The following is a 17,876-nucleotide window of genomic DNA, read 5'->3' as shown; positions in this document are numbered from 1 at the left end:
TAATCTGGACCAACATGTACAGGATTTAAGACAGGTGTTTTCATTATTAAATTAGGCCGGTCTAAAGTTAATGTCGAAAAGTGCAAATTTGCAGCCCCTGAATTAAAATACTTAGGTTACAAAATATCTTAGAAAGGAATCGAGACGGACGAATCAAAGATAATCGCTGTGCAAAAGTATCCGCCGCCAAATACGGCGAAGAAGCTCTCTTCTTTTCTAGGACTTTGTTCATATTATAGGTCCTTTATAAAAGATTTTGCAGCTATTGCTGAACCATTGCTAAAATTAAAAAGGGAAAAGGCAAGATTCTCGTGGACGGCCGAAGCCAATAGTGCTTTCGAAAAATTAATGCAAGCATTAACGCAAGCCCCTGTTTTGAAATTTCCTGAGAACAATGAGAATTTAGAAATTTCAGCGGATGCTTCGGATTATGCGGTGGGAGCGGTACTTTCGCAAGCAGTGGGAGCGGTACATCAGCAGCCCGTGGCATTTTTTAGTAGAACTTTAAATCAAACACAAAGAAATTATTCCGCGACTGAGAGAGAGGCACTTGCAGTTCTGTTAGCAGTGCAAAAGTTCTGAGTCTATTTTGGAAGGGCGCCAATAACAGTGTATTCTGATCATGCAGAGGTAACTAGATTGTACTCAGGGAAAAACTTATCCCCAAGGTTAATAAGATGGGCACTCAAGTTACAATAGTATAATTTGGTAATTAAGCACACCCCCGGAAAGGAAAATATTGTAGCAGATGCCCTATCCAGAATAAAAATAGATGAAGAAGGTAATACTGTAAAGGTGGCAATGCTCTTAGCATGTACGATACATTCCCGAGAAACTGTAATAACCGAACTGGGTAAGGATCCTGAATTTAAAAACATTTATGATTTTATGATTATTTAAAGAATCCTGAAAATTTTAGCCACCAAGATATTGTGGCGATAAGAAATAGGGCGGCCCATTACGAACTAATAGATGGTCTATTATTTTATACAAAAACTACGAATTCCAACAACGAATTTCGACCTGTTATCCCAGCTAGTCTTAGATTAAATATACTGCAGGAGTTACCTGACTCCCCTTTAGCTTCTCATGCTGGTATTCGAAAAACCATCCAATGCGTACGCGAAGCAGTTTATTTTCCTGAGCTGCAAAAGTTAACAAGGGTGTATGTCCAGTCCTGCCCAACATGTCAAGCAGTTAATTATATTAATTTCCGCACGGCCAGGTTTCTAAATAGCATTAAATTGGAATTTCCAAATGAAATAATTGGCATTGATTTATTGGGCCCTTTCCCAAAAAGTCAGTTAAATAAAAGTTGATATCTCCTTGTTATGGTTGATCACTTTAAATTTCATGAATATGTGAAAAGTAATTACAGAATACTGCTTGCACAGCTTGCACCATTTTAGCCATACAAACTTAATAAATGTCACCCCAAGAATTAAAAAAAAATGTTCCAATCACCCATAACTGTCATGCTTCTAAGGCCTACCACGGTCAGTAACGGTACAGTTGCTGAACAGTCATATCAGTCTGGGTATGATTCCAGGCAAACGAGTTGCCTTCATAGGATTTTCATGGTTCTCCCTGTTTGTAATGGGGATGTGAAACAGTTCACCCTTGAAAATCTTTTATTCAGGTATCCCTCCCTCTATGCAAACAGGCCTCGTGTGCTTCAACATAATCAAATACACCAAGACCCTTTCAACAACACCCACCTTTCTTCATTTATTTTCTTCATTTATGAAAGACAAAATTTTCATTCCATGCATAGATTTTGAATTTTCTGAATTTTAAGTCTGTAATAAGTGTGATGATCTAGAGCTTGTACCTGATATTTAATACTGAAAAAGAATAAGAACTTAGAATAAACATGCAAACAACCGATCTTTTATCAGCTTTGCATGTAAATTATTTTTGTATATAAAAGAACAAAGTTCACACAGTCTTTGCTTTAACCCATTTATGCCCAACGCTCCATTAATGGAAGTTACAATGAAAAGTGGATTTTCATTGCAACTTTTATATTAAAAATTCTGAATAGTGTGAGAAATCTGTAAACCTTATTGCATAGTTTCATCGTATGTACGCGCAAACAAGTGTAAACAAATAATCACATTGAAGGATTTTCTTGTTTCAGAACCTGAATAATTCTGAAAGCATTAAAACTTTACATCTTCTTTTCTTAGACACAAGCATTTGTACTAAAGCAAATGAGCATAAATGCATTTCTTCCTCCTTACTTTTACTCAGAATTTCCCAGAATGTAGAGCATGTTAGAAAAATAAACAAACAAACCAAAAAAAAAATGCTTTACATAATTTTTATTTGCAATTAAAAAATGACAAATAGTACCGTCTTTTCAGATGATGGAGTTTCTTTGCTGTAAATAAAAACTACAGCATCTGCATTTGTACTAAATGAACACACAATTGAATTTTTGAAAATAATAAAAATTATTTGTAAAAAATTCAAGTTTTAATATTCAGAATGACTAAGGATGCTGAAATTATGATTTTCCAATATGACAAAATATTAAAAATTATAAAAAATTTCTAATTTTATACGCAACTTATCTGCATAAAAATGTAAAGATTGCGGTAACACAAACTTTTACATTAACTAAGTTGGCTAAATCCATTACTTGCACTAAAAATGCCAAAATATGTTATAAAGCCTGTTTCTGAATGGAAAACATTCACCTGAAATGGTGAAGTAGATTAAAGATGTCTTTCCTACTAATCAGTTCATGGCAATAATAAAATTCATTTGTAAAAAAAATCAAACATTTCCCCAGGTGGATGGATACTTAAGAGATCAATGAAACACATATCAAACTTATAAAGCAATAAAACCAAATGTAATCAAATCTTGTCAAGTTCACTTTTGATTTTTAATTTATAGCAAAGAGACTAATCTTTACTGTTGAAAAATGATTGAGGCTTACCCTTCCGAAGGGATAAAGCAATGAGAACACACTGTTATGTTGGCTAATAATAAAATTATGACAAATTTTCATTTTAAGCTAAAAGGGATTTATACGATTTCCTGTGCATTACCCATGACACAAAACTTTTTGAAAATGATACTGCATGAAAAGCCAATTGTACCAATGGAATTCACTTGAACCTTTTAGAAGCTTGAAAAAGGAATCTCATGACAATTAAATGAGACTAATATTAAATAATTTAAATGTGTACCAAAAAATGCATCAATACATTTCCATGGGATTGGATTTACATTTTTTTTTTTTTTTTAATATTTAAATGAAGCACAGGTTTACTTAAAAGCCTGCAATCAGATAAAATGTAAGAAACATAGGTTCTCAGATAAAAAGCCCACTGGACGAAAGCGCATGCAACAAAAACCCACAAAAAATGCCCACTGTGATAATTGTCCACACGACAAACACCCACAGCAATGAAAGCGCACATTGATAAAAGACACATAATGAAAAGGAACTTACGGTTTTTTATTACTATAAAATGTATTTATAATTTTAATTATAGTAAATGGAGTATTCTGAATTTTAATATCTCAAAAATACATCTGTTTGTATATTTTATCACTACTTTATCTGTTTATTTTATTAGGTTGAAAGCAAACTTTGTGCTCTCTTATTAAGTGATTAGCTAAAACGTTTCAATGAGAAATCTGAAAATGCATTTTATTATTTACTTACTTATTTAACTTTGGCATGTGTATGTGAAAATGATAACTATCATTCTGAAGCTCCTTACATTCTATTTTTAAGGTAATATGGCTGAGATTAAATATAATTATGTTTCATTATTTCACTATTTACTTTTTAATTGAAAAACACTTGAATTTTATTTTCTTCCTTTTTAGTTTTTCCTTTAGTTCCTTTTTAGTTTAGTAATATTAAAACAGTTTTATGTAATTAAGCACAATGAAAACTTGGATAATAAGAGTTATTTTATTCTTTACTTTAGACTGAGCTTATGAAAGTTTAAACATATTTCTGATTGAAAGTTTTTTTGAATCTAACAACTATAATTTGCAATTTTCTAGAGATATTTTCTTTTAGATTTCTGAATAAGTTAAAACTGTGAGCTCACACCCTGTCAGAAAATGAATTCCAAGTGTAGCCTCTTTCAACTACAGAAGTTTGGAATAGTGTTTTTAATTTTCATTTTATTTATTTATTTATTGAGGAGTGGAACAAATCTTAGAAATCAACATATCTACAAATTTAATTACAATCACCCTAAACTATAGTAATAAATATGTAGCATTTTATTAGAGTTTGTGAAGATTACAATGAACTACGCATATAGACATGAATAAAATTTTACAGAGTCATTAGATTCAAAGTTCATCATTTTTAGATTCTTAAGTATACATATCAGTATATAAATTCACCATTCATTAATATTATTATGTATAGTAATAGAAAATTAGTATTAATGTCTCAAATTGTAAATTTTTAATAATTTGTCTTGCACTTGCTGTATATTTGTTAAAGAAGTATGGATATCAGTTATATGACATAAAGAATATACAGAAAGCAGCTAATCTTATATAACAGCTGATTGTGAAAGAAAAATTGCAGTTATATTGCTTTTAAATCTCCCTAGTGTAAATAGCCTTTTCTAATTGGCATTAGATTAAATTAATTCCATTATCCATTAAAAAATAATTATGGTGAATTGTATCTATTGACGACATTTCTAAGAGGTTGCCTTTTCAAAGAGACCTTTATTTTTTAAGAACATAAACAAACATCACTAATAAATATCACATTTCTAAGACCACCACATCTACATCCAAAACTCTTTAAAACTATGAACAGTCGCATTTATAGAGGGCTCACTATATTTTTAATCATTTGCTGCATTTTGATTTTCTGTCAAAGCAGAGGAACAGTAGTTCTATTGCTTTAAAAGTATGTGGAATTAAAAAATGGACACTATATAACAAAAATGTAATTAGAATCAAAAACACACCTCTTGAGCATACCTTAAATTCATTATTCTGCTCGGAATAAATTTATCTAAAAGAAATGTTTAAAAAATATTAGAACTCAAAAGCTAAGTCAGGTCAAAGCAGTAATGGTCGTTTCGTCTCAATATATCTCTTTTTAATCATAAAGTAACTTTTCAAACGACAAATAAAACGGGAAAGAGAGAATAAGTGTGAACTGCAGCAGATGAAACGACACCATTTCGAACTGGGAATGAAAAGAGAAAGAGCGGAATGGCACTAAACCAAGGGAAGGCATGCCTTCAAGGAGGACTTTTTAAAGGAACTCACTTGTATATATGTTATACAAGGGGAAAACATGAAAGCGCCTAATGCAGTCAGCCTTTCCACCGGGATTCGAACCCCAGACCGAATTACCAGTGTTCAGGGTTTTTACCATCTGGCCGCTGATTAGCCTCATGCCTACATGAAAAGCTTAAGAATTCGATGACTGATGCTTTCTTAATGTACAGCTTTTATTTCACTTTTTATTAACGTTTATTCATTTAACTAATTATTTATTTTTTTAGATGTTTGAACTTTTTCCGATTTATTTTCAACCGAACAATGTCTAGAAAATTTTGCGAATTGAAAATAAATGATTAAATCTTAGATTAGATTCGTTCTACCAATCAGAATTTTTTTTTCCACCTTTAGAATGTAATATATGTAAGTTGCTATGCATACTGCTTATCTCAACTATGTGTATCTCAACAAATGCTCAAAATTGTTTTTCCATTTTGAAATTACCGTAATTTCGCACGTATAGTCCGCACCATTGTATAGTCTGCAGACACGATTTTATATAAAAAAATTTCAAAAATCGTCAGATAGTCCGCACCACCGGATAGTCCGCGGACTATACGTCCGAAATTACGTTTTTTTAATATGGCAATATTCCCATGCTTTTTAAACACATCCTTTTGTTTGCACCAATTTCTCACCGCTTTCTTCCGGCGATGTTTCATCAACATTATCGAAGATGAAAGACAAAATACCGTGCAATGTGCTATCCTCATGATAAGTGGTAATGAATGTAACCTTCGACCCCACTCACTCGGTGTTGCCAAACCACACTTATAAGTAAACGAATCACGCTTTTTCTTCGTACTCCAGGTTACTTGCTACTATGGCTCCTAAAAACTGAGCTGACGCATCAACTACTTTTCCCCTCCCGGCAGTTGCGCTAAAGCAGTGCGAAGGATACTGGGATACAAGACTGGTTGCGCTAAATGAGTGCTTATACAAGACTTTCTTTTGCTCATATCCCGGCATCGCTGGATGCGCCAGCCTGGATTTTAGGAGTTCTACTTGCTACTACTCATTCGTTCTGCACTATGCTCTATGGTTTACTATCGATACGATACATACAAATGTTTTCTTGGAATCTTGCGCTTTTTTTATATTTGATCATCGGCAGTTCATGACAGCGTGTTTTTTAAATTTCAACGATTTTAACCGTGAACAACCAGCGTATTATCCGCATCGGTGGATAGTCCGCAGCTTCAAAAATTCGCATTTTAAACACAGATAGTCCATGGACTATACGTGCGAAATTACGGCAATAGAAATTTTTTAATAAAACTTACTTCAATAAAATGTAGAATTTTATTTAACTTTATGCTTGAATATTAACTTTGAAGTTAATGCTAAGTGGAATAGAGCTAAGAAAGAAGTTGCAAGGTCCAATTGTTCACAGAAGCATGCAAAGTGTCAATGACCTTCGGAAGATTGCTGGTGACTTCTCACTAGTCAACAGGGCCCACCCAGCAGCCGAGCGGTAAAGTTGCGGAACACAGGTAGTTCGGTTCGAATCCCATGGCGATTTCGTGGTTTTCCTCACGTATAACTTATACACAAGCCAGTTTCTCTAAGAAAGTCTTCCACAAAGGCATCCCTTCCCTCAGGCAGATAGTCCTCGAGGCTTTGCTGTAATCACATAAACCAAACCAAACTCATTAGCCAACATGATATTCAGTAATAACAGAATAAGGATAAAGATTGAAACCTTTAATTCAAAAGAACTATTTACAACAGCACACCTTGTACCCAAAGTATGTAGGCATTAGCCCCATACGCCGACTAGGAAAGCAACAACCTTATGGCGTCCTCGAGTCATGATGAAATTGTGACTCCAGCCAATACTGTAAGTTCTGCCACCGCCAGGCATTAAATTAGATCAATTAAAATGCGTTACATTACATGATACACTTAGTGATACATAGTTGTACAAGTGCATGTTTTATGGTGTTATTTATGGTAATGGTTTCCAGACATAACATAATGCAGTAGATACAGGCGTGATGTTCCCACGTTACAAATCATTTTTGCAAACATGATCTGTTAACATCAATTTTTACCATCAAAATTAAGTTAGAACTATAAAAGTGTTTACAAGGCTTACTTCCTTCTGCATATTTAAGCTTACTGCTTACATTTAAGTATTGTTGTATAGTTGTGCTGATACTTTAGCTACTCAGTATTGACGAATGATTTGCTAAAGTATCAGTACAGCCATACAACAAAGTGTTGTTTTAAAATTTTAACAACTTAATCTACAAAATATTGAGTTGCTAAAGTATCAAAGCAACTAATAAACATGACATTTCAAAGTAATGAATTAAATAGTGAAATTCAAGATTAGCCTAACAGGCTTGCTCAGACAACTGCCACACTTAATGTAATGGCCGCAAATGGCTAAACCCTGACAGCAGAAGTTGACGTAGTCAATACTCTTCCCTTTCAATCTTAAAAGCTTCACCTAAAATACTCTTAAACTCATTTGCATCCTAAACACGTTTGCTTACTAATTTATATTCTGGTGAGACGGTATTTGCTTCCTTCTTCCAGCATGCCTTCGTGGTATACAGGATAGCACACTCAGCACGTATTGAGAGGCATGGCACCTGAACTAAAAAAAAAGAGGTGGTGGATGAAGATTCTTCCCCACCAGGATTAGGCGACTGGGTCTTCTAATTCCCAGTCGCTCTTCAAAAGGAGGATTATATAAGGTATTGCCCCTCTCCTTCCAGTATGCCTTCGTGCTGTAACGAATAGCACAACTGGCGCATATTCAAGTTCGAGTCTCAAAGAGAGCATAGCTTATTTTCATGTCTACCGCATATAAAAAAAAACCTAATGACTCTAGAGTAAGAAGTAAAAATCCGTAGAGTATAAAATCCTATATTTAATTCAAGTTGCCTCAGTCTAGACAGTGGTTCTCAACAGTTTATCCCTCATGTACCCTTTTCACCATTGCTAGACAATCATTCAATTCCTCCTTCGCAAAACATGAAAAGTACACATGCATTTCTTTAAATATACATTATTTTTAATGCGCTTTATAAATTAAAAGTACAAAAAATGCTGATAAATACCAAAATTTGAGCAAAAGTGGTTTTTTATATTTATAAATTAAAACTAAATACTTAACAGGTAAACAAAAGGTTAACTAGATTTACTCCCTGAAACTTTGAAATTCCCCTTAGGGGTATTCCTTCTGATTGAGGACCCATAGTCTAGACTGAATTAGTTTTTAATAGTGAGTGAATGTACAGATAATTTAATTTGTCATACTCCTTTTACACTAACTTTTGTTATACGAAACTTCAGATTTCTTGCATGTTTTTTAAGAATAAAAGTTGACACAGATTTCAAAAAACATTGTTTAAAATTTGATGCTGAATTCAAAAACAGACCAAATAAATCTAAGCGATCAAATTTGAATAATACCTTACTTGTTCTTACTAACTTCTGTTTTATGAATTATTTTTAGGAGCGAACCTTAAAAACTGCTGAAACTTTTCATGCTAGAAAACAAGATATTAGAAACTTTTGAACTCGTTTAATAAGGGAAAAAGTTATTCAAAACATAGATCCATAATTACACATTTATTCTACTGGATTGCCAATACAAGAGGTTTATAAGAAATATCTTCTACAAGTTATGTGGCTACTATTTCTGTGTTATCCGAATATGAAATTCATATAGGGAATACAATGCATTTCGAGGTGATGAAAATGACCTTAATTTGATATTTCATTTAAATAATGATACATGATAAGTGTTTCTTTTTCTTAATCTAGGCAAAGTAATATTTAACAAGCAATAACAGCATAAAACTCACAAAAGAAATGTTAAAGTGAAATTCGACTCCATAATTATACATTTTTTCTACTGGTTCACCAAGACAAGAGGTTTATAAGAAATATCTTCTACAAGTTATGTGGCTACTATTTCTGTGTTATTAGAATATGAAATTCATATAGGGAATACAATGCATTTCGAGGTGATGAAAATGACCTTAATTTGATATTTCTTTTAAATAATGATACATGATAAGTGTTTCTTTTTTTAATCTAGGCAAAATAATATTTAACAAGCAATAACAGCATAAAACCCACAAAAGAAATGTTAAAGTGAAATTCAGTTTCTTAAATGCTTTTTAAATTTGCTTCACTGAGAGTTTTTGTATATAAATAATTATGGTAAAGCATAATGAACTTTTTTTTTTTTTTTTTTTTTTTTTTTAGCGCTTACAGTTAATCGAGTAACACAGCATTTTCTATTGAAATAAGATTTTTTTTTTCAATGTCCAAGATTACGTTTCTTACAATGCTGGACTCATGGTTCTTAAATCCTCTAGTTCTTGAGTTCAGATACTTCGTTATTTAAATTATTCAAATAGTTAAATCCGTTTTCAACCATACGAAAGTTAAAATGAAAAATATTACTTTTACGCAAATTTTAATATATGTAATAATTTAATTTTTTAGAAATAGTTCAATAGTTTTACTTTTAAACAATGGTTTTGCTTCGATATAATATATATATATATGCTTCGACATGTTTAATAAGTTCATCAAAAAGTTGTTAGAGACATTATCCAATCAGGAACTAGCATCTTTTTTCCACTCTGCAGTTTTACTGCCAAAACAGTGAAATATGGCTTTAAAATGGTTAAAAAATATTTTCAAATATCTTCAGTAATATTTAATTAATTTCTTTTTCCACTTAATGAAAATTTTTAAAAAACTGAAATTTTAGCTAAATCCTTGGATAAAAATTATTCAAGAACTAGACTAAAGGAAATGCAAGAAAGGGATTAACATCAGTTACAAGCAGAATTTCAGAAGTCTCCATATTAAATTCATTAAATGCAAAATTTTCTGAATTCTTAGGTTATTCATAAATTATTCTCTGTATATGATGAAAATTTGCATATATTTTATACTGCTTACAATTTTGTGAAAGTAAAAGAAGCAATGTGGCCAGTATTCCCTTTGTCAGACTTATACAAGGTCACTTCCTTTTGTCATGTAAATATAATAACAAAATTACACAATCTCTGTTTTATATACATGTAGGATTTTAATTCAGCTGGAGCCCAAAATGAAATGTGTTCCGCTAGCTAAATTTATTGGTCAATTATTTGTTATTAATTTGTTTTTTTTATTTCATCTTTATTTAAGAATATGCTTTGTGCAGGTAAAGAAAAAGAAAAAATATTAATTTTAACATAGGATATATATCGGTGTGGGTTTTTGTCAGTGTGGGCTTTTATCAACATGGGCTTACATCTGTGTGGGCTTATACATTGATAGAATCAATGTGGGCTTTCACCTAGGTGCACTTTCATTGGTGTGGGTATTTGTTGCATAGGCAATTATCACAGTGAGGTCTTTTTTGTGGGCGATAAAAGCATGTGCTGTCGTATATCTGTTTGGGCTTATATCATTGATAAAATCAAAGTGGGCTTTTATCTATGTGCACTTTCATCAGCGTGGGTATTTGTCCCATGGGCAATTATCACAGTGGTGTCTTTTTTGTGGGCATTTGTCGTGTGCGCTTTCGTCCAGTGGGCGTCTGGTCACTGAAACATATAGCACAAAGATTTTCAGAAAGTAAACTGACCCCTCAAAGTAACTCATGCCAGATCAAAAGAAATAAGAACAGAAAAAATACAGCTTTATTCTGCATTAGAATAAAATTATGAAATACTTTATACCCTAGTTTTTCATATTAATTATTCTTTAGAAATACATGCACTACTCACGCCTCAATCAGCATCTCTAGACTTCTATTGTTTCCAGGGGAAGCATTTGGATTAGCTCCAGAGGATTCATTGCTTGGTGGGGCACTAGCAGTATTGGTGTTTGAAGTTACTTGGTTTAATGAAGTACTCATACCAGCGGATAATCTGAAATTTATTAAACACATTTCAAATTTTTATTACAATAAACTCAAACACTTTCAAAATGTACTAAGTTTGCCTTGAGAATAAACACCATTGCTAACTGGCCTCTGCATGTGTTTTATAATTTTATCTCCACACACATACAGAGAAAAGTACTTACCATGGAAACTCTATTTTATGATAGCCGTTAAGACAGTTTGATAAACCATATGATTACAGCAAATTAATTCAAAAAAAAAGGGGGAAATCGTAATTCAAAGTAGGTATATTTTAGGACAAAAGGATTAAATACTGTTTGAAAAAATGCTATACTGCGTTATCAAAACTACATAGAAGGGGGAGGAATTTCATTAAAAACTGGATGCCAGTCTGAGTTATGGGATATTATGTTTTTTAGGCCACTTTACCAGGCACTTTGTCAAATTTCATGCACCAGCATAGAAATATCAGTTTGTACATACCATTAAGAATTAAAATTAAGATGACGGTGTACTAAGGAATTATATTAAAAAGGAAACTAAGGAGGTAAAATGTGGGATTAATTTTCATTTCTAATCTTGGTACAGGGTTGCCACTCAAACAGGACAATGAAATACCCTGACTTCTCCAGGAGTGTTTTAAAAAAAATTCCAGTCTATCCACGTAGTGTGCATTAGTTGTGCTAAAGGTATATTAATTATGGTGCCACTCGATAACACAAACATTTGCTAATTGCATATGACTTATACAGTCAAAAGTCTTAATCTGGACTCGCCGGGACTTCGGCGAATCCGGATTATAGATTTTTCCGAATTATAGATCATCAGTTTAAATCTGGTAAGATGGCATGCAGAAATTATAAAATTAAAAGTATGAAACTGTAATTTATGAAATAAAGAGCAATTATGATCTAAAGGGTATTGAAATTTACAAAGAAAAAAAAGCTTAATATTTATTTGGTTACTTTATTAAACATTTCTTTCAACGCGCGCATGCGTAAAGCATACACTACACATAGTCGAAATTAGAAAATTGCAATCAGAAAACTATTTGATTTGTATTCGTAATATTTATAATGATGAGGAATTTGATTTAAATCATATTAAAGACGGAGTATGTCGAGATGAAATACTACATTTAGTACGGAATTAAAAGCCGAATAAAATAAAAAATCTGCCCTGAAGATAAGGATAGTGCTGACAGATCAACTTCCAGTTCATTGCGCGCTGCGTCCCCACACCACCCCCGCGAAGAGCAGCGTGAAATTGATAAACAGATTTCGGAATGGTTAGAGAAACAAAGGAGCCTTTATGCACTTTTTGCAGCAATTCCACTTTTTGTTTGATGGACATCGAAACATGTTTTCCTTTCGTAGATCCTTTTGCACCTCCAGCATCCGAAATTCTATTTGACATAATCGAAAGTTCCAACTTACTTTTATAAAATTGCTCTAACAGTCTGCAAAAAATAATAAGCCAGATCCAATTCAAAGATTAAGGAACAATGCAATCTACAACATTAACTGAAATAGATAATTAGATAATTTTAGCTTAGCTTATAGCATCCATTATACATTAAACGCACATGTGTAAACGTATTATGCACATGCATACACGCATATGTGCATGCGCAGAAAGTTTGTAGATTAGAGGTCCGGATTATGGGTGTCCGGATTAACGACTTTTGACTGTATATATAAAGTATATTACCCAAAAAATTACTATTATGACTACAACAGGAGTTATTTTCCATTTTCCTCAATAACTTTCATTTACAAAAGAAATTACATACTTACACTGCATTCCACCTAAAACAAATTTAGAAATGAAATTTGCTGATTTTTCAATGCAATGTATGAACTTTTAAACATAAGATTTTCTCCACCATTCATTGTGATAAAATTATGTCATGAATAATAGCTTTATTGTTTTAAAAAGTATCACAAATTCTGGAATGGAAGTTACTGTTCACAAAATGGATGAGGGGGCTAGTTATATCTATCCTATTAAAAAATATATAATTGGCAAACAATCTTCTTTTCAATCAACACCTGCTAAATTCTGAAAGGTTAAAAAAGCAATTTTTTTTTTTTTTTTTTTTTTTTCCCCCTGACGCAAAACTTTTAATACAAGCATCCATAATATTAATTAAATGTAAATTTTTATTAGAATTAAAAAAAAAAAAGACATTTGGAATATTTAAACAAAGCATTAATAGAAAAAATACTAATGAAAAATAAGCACCAAACTAGATTTCTTGTTTTAACTCTGCAATTTGTGAATTAATTTAAGAAACATCTCTGCTCAATTTTTGTTTTTTTGACTTCAAAATTTTAATCTGTGCCTGTGCTTTCCTTTTGTCTAATAATATTTCTTTATGTTTATTATCACACAGTTTTTTGTCTTCGGGTGCTTGATTATATGCATCACGAGCAGATCTGGCATATGGTAACATATCAGGAGTTACATTAATATTCATCACACCTCGATTTACTTTTATTCCATGATAAACAGTTTGCATTGCTGTTAGAGAATTTTCCTGGAGGTTTTCCACCAACATATCATTATTAACTGAAACAAACCACTTTCTACTGTGGCATTGCCATGTGATAAAATTAGAACTAGATCTACAACACTCCAAAGTTCTTTAAAATCTGAGTTATTAATCAAGTCTTTATAAAACTGCTGAAGTTGCATTGCAGCATAATTAACAAAAGCGTCTTTCCAAACACCCAAATAATAATCATTCTTTAAACTGCACTTTTGATTTATCTGCAACTGTGGAATTTATCCATTCACTTTCATACAGTATATGCAGTAACCTTTCCATTTCTCACATAAAAATTCATTAGACATAATGAGCTTAGAATCTAATGAAGAAATGCATTTAACTAAGCTATACTTCAATGGGCTTCTTTCCAATATTTTTTATACCAGCTTAAACAAAAAGATTCTGCGCTCAGTTCTGAATTCTCTTTTCTTAAGATCACATACTCCACATTTAGCTAAACTCGTACCAGCAGCAATACCCACATCTATATCTGCAACATTACAATACATATTTTGATCCAGAATATCTATTTTTATCAGTTTTTCAGGAGTTTTTGCCTCTTGCAGTATATCTCTTTCGACAAATTTGGAGAGAAAATGACTTAGCATACTATGAAAAGTTGTATATAGAAGTGGGCACAAAGGATCAGCTGTCTGAAATGACTTTAGAAATGGATGTAGAACTCCTGCAACAGAAATAAAAAAAAGAAATTTTTACCAAAAGTAGCCTATCTTTAACAGCTTCTCTCAGTCTTTCAACTGACACAGTTTTTGGCAGTTTGGATGATTCTACATATTTTTTCACATGAGAAAAAATATCGAAAGCTCTCTCAGCAACACGTATGTTTTCACACTATCTTCACAAAATTTTAACAGAAAAGTCATACAGTTAGTAATGATAATATAGTCTGCTCACCGAGCAGGACTGTCTTTAAATACTCTATGCATATTTTTAAATAATGCACTTAAATTCCAGTCAGTAGCTTTATGGCCAGCTCTAAAAGCACCATGGACTACATGCAAAACACAAGACCCAATATCTAAATGGCAGGCATCATTATTTGCAAAATTTACTTTCAAATCTCTGAGGAATTTAAGATAGACATTTGGTTCATCCAATGATACTTGCAGCAATTTTTTTTTATCTAGTTCTGAGGTTCCCTCAAAAAAAACTTCTCAGAAGGTCATTAGAAGAAGCATGTCCCAAAAAAATTGATGTGAGTTATCTTGTACTGACTTCATTCCTCACACTGTCCCAAAATCCAACAAAATGGTCCATTTGACGTCTCTGGACAATTCTATTTAACGCTTCTTTTAAGCATATTACAAATTCAGTGTTCTTAAGATCAGAAATGAGCATCATTTTTAAGTACGGAGGTAAACCAAATGACACTAAATATGACATTTTTGTACGTCCCAGGGGCATAGCTTTAGCTTTATTGCTGTACCAAACATTTTCTGAAACAGAACAGCAGCCTCATTAAATGCATTATAAGAAACATGTGAACAAACAAGTTTCATAGCCCACAGTAATACTGCAACTAAAACTTTGTCTTTAGTTATGAAGGAGTTTAAATTGGATGATTCAGCAACTATTGCCAAAGACTGTTGTGTTTCAGAACTGTTTTTATATATGGAGAAATATTTTTTAAAGTTTTCTGATCTCGTCTTCATAGAAATGATTTTCTCATGCTTGTTTATATGGCTTGTAACTGCTTTCCTTCCCATGTCACCAAGCATGATATTTTTGGGGCAAAATGTGCATATGGCCATTTTAGGAGCTCCTTCAATTGGTTGCAACTATGGACTCCACAGCGGATTGAGATTAGAATCTGCCCAATCTGGATTGAAAAATGTCTTTTTTTCAGACATTTTGCGGCTAAAGAAAAAAAAGAAATCTATTTAATATTTTAATATAAATTAAAGTATTTTATACTTATTTAGCAGCAAACATAAGTTAAAAATATGTGCACTAAATTTTGTAATGGTATGTTATAGTGCCCGAATTAATTTCACAAATATGCCATAGAAAATTGCCTGAAATTTAAAAGTATTAACTAATAAGAAATAAATTTAGAAGGAAGAAGAAACATTAAATGATATGAATAACATTTAAATAAATTAACTGAAGATTAAAAAGTGAATTACAATCATCAACGGTATTTTGCCGAATATAGTTATATTAAATGGTTAGCCAAGATAACTTGTTATTATTTTGTTTAATTTATTGCAAAAATAACAAGGCATTTATCAAGAGCATGGGGAAGAGCAAACAGCAAAATTGGAAATTTCAAGCAAGAGCAGGATGGATTACTTATTTTTACTACATGAAGTGTATAAAAAAAGGGAAAATATTTTTATATTCAATGTTTGTTTCTGAATTCGGCCATAAGTTTTATCGCCATTTATTTTTCAAAAATAAATTTTAAATGCAAATTATTTTAAAATCGAAAGAACGGAAAACCAAGTTCAGAACAAGGGGGAAAAAAATTGATTATTTTAGCATTTACCAAAGTCAATTTTTTTTCATTAACTTTTTAAAGTATTTTTTTTGCGTAATTTCGAAGTCCGATAATGATAACATATACACATCGCCAACGATGATGAAAAGCTTAACAGTTCAATTTGATTTGTTTAATAATATGATTGAAAAACAGGGTTGCCACTCAAACAGGAGAATGAAATTCCCTGACTTTTCCAGGTTTTCAAGGTATGTTTCGAGAAAATTCCAGTCTATTCGCGTAATGTTCGTTGGCTGTGCTAAGAGGTAAATTAATTATGATATTACCTGTACTGTGTAGCAAATTCACTTAATTATTCAATAAATCCCAGAGGACATTTATTCTTAATTATTCTTGGTACACTTTGTTTGATAATTTTGTTTACTTTTCCACTTAAGAAACTTAATAAAATTTAAGATATATACATTGGATAACAATTGTATTTTTTATTTAATTATTACTCATGATCATCACCAGTTCAACATGAGGCTAACCCGGTTCTTATAAATCACAACGCACTGCTAAAAGTTAGGTTAGATTTTAGGTAAATTTAATTTGTGTGAAGTGTCTTCTTAAAAGGCACCTTAACACTTGAAAACACAAATATAATTATAATAGGAGTTGTTTTCTCCACTGAAGATTGAGATTAGAATCTGCCCAATCTGGAAGAAAATAAGGCTTTTTATGCAGACATTCTGCAGCTAAATGAAAGAAAGAAATCTATTTAATGATATGTTTTTACTAAATTGAGGTATTTTATATTTATTTCGCAGCATACATAAGGAAAAAATATGTGCATTAAATTTCGTGATGTCATCATACTGCTAGAATTAATTTCAGGATTATGCCAGAGAAAATTTCCTGAAATTTGGAAATAGTATTTACTAATGATAAATAAATTTAGACGGAAGAAGTAACATTAAATGATATGAATAACATAAAAATAAAGATAATTATTTAAAAATTGAATTAGAATAATCAACGATATTTTAGCGAATATAGTTAGCCTAGATGACTGATTACTATTTTTTTATTTTACTGCAAAATGACAAGGTATTTATTAAAAAGAAAAGAAACAAAAAAGATTTTGCGGTAAAATCCTACTATACAGTACGGCCTTTGCATGATTTTGAAAATTGTCGCCAAGAACAAAATGACCCGTTCACTGCTCATCACCATGTCGCCAAATCCCGCTGTACCATACATGGAGATTATTTTAACCAAAGAACGTCTATGTACAGAAGAAAAGATTCCATACACGCAAATGCTATTATGCCACTAGAAAGCGGAGGGAAAATTTGCCAAGGGACTTGGCGACGGAACCTGGCGGCCAGAATTTCCCTCTCAGCGATGTGTACAGGAAATTGAGAAACACGTGCTAAGAAAAAACGTTCTTTGAAAAAAAAAAAGAAAACTTCGAAAATCCGTTTCTAGATTATTGAGAAAAATCCAAGAAGAAACGTTTTATCAAAGAACGTTTTTTCTTGGATTTTTCGCAATAATTTTAAAAACGGATTTTCGTAGTTTCCCCCCCCTCAAAATAACTAATCCATGAATTAATTTACTTGCGCCAAAAAATATTTTCTTTTCCTTTAGAGTTTAAAGAAATTTTAAACGATATTCATTTTATGAACTCTTGATAATGTGACCTTCGAACTTCGACACCG

The 17,876-nt window shown here is 32.0% G+C and overlaps 1 protein-coding gene across 2 annotated transcripts in view; it reads right to left on the bottom strand.

Annotated features, from left to right (window-relative positions):
• LOC118194920 (small glutamine-rich tetratricopeptide repeat-containing protein beta-like) overlaps window positions 1–17,876 on the bottom strand; it is a 111,062-nt gene that overhangs the window by 18,290 nt on the left and 74,896 nt on the right. For both annotated transcript variants that reach the window (XM_035366133.2, XM_035366134.2), the window contains one exon: window positions 11,040–11,183. In XM_035366133.2, the coding sequence (XP_035222024.1) occupies window positions 11,040–11,183 (144 nt within the window). The remainder of the gene's footprint in view (window positions 1–11,039; window positions 11,184–17,876) is intronic.

This window comes from Stegodyphus dumicola, chromosome X1 (assembly GCF_044657685.1).
Source record: "Stegodyphus dumicola isolate Sdum_Otavi_A_Nest chromosome X1, ASM4465768v1".
NCBI classification, from domain to species: Eukaryota; Metazoa; Arthropoda; class Arachnida; order Araneae; family Eresidae; genus Stegodyphus; species Stegodyphus dumicola.
The sequence above is the reverse complement of the archived record's forward strand: the minus strand, read 5'-3'. Positions and strand labels throughout refer to the sequence as shown.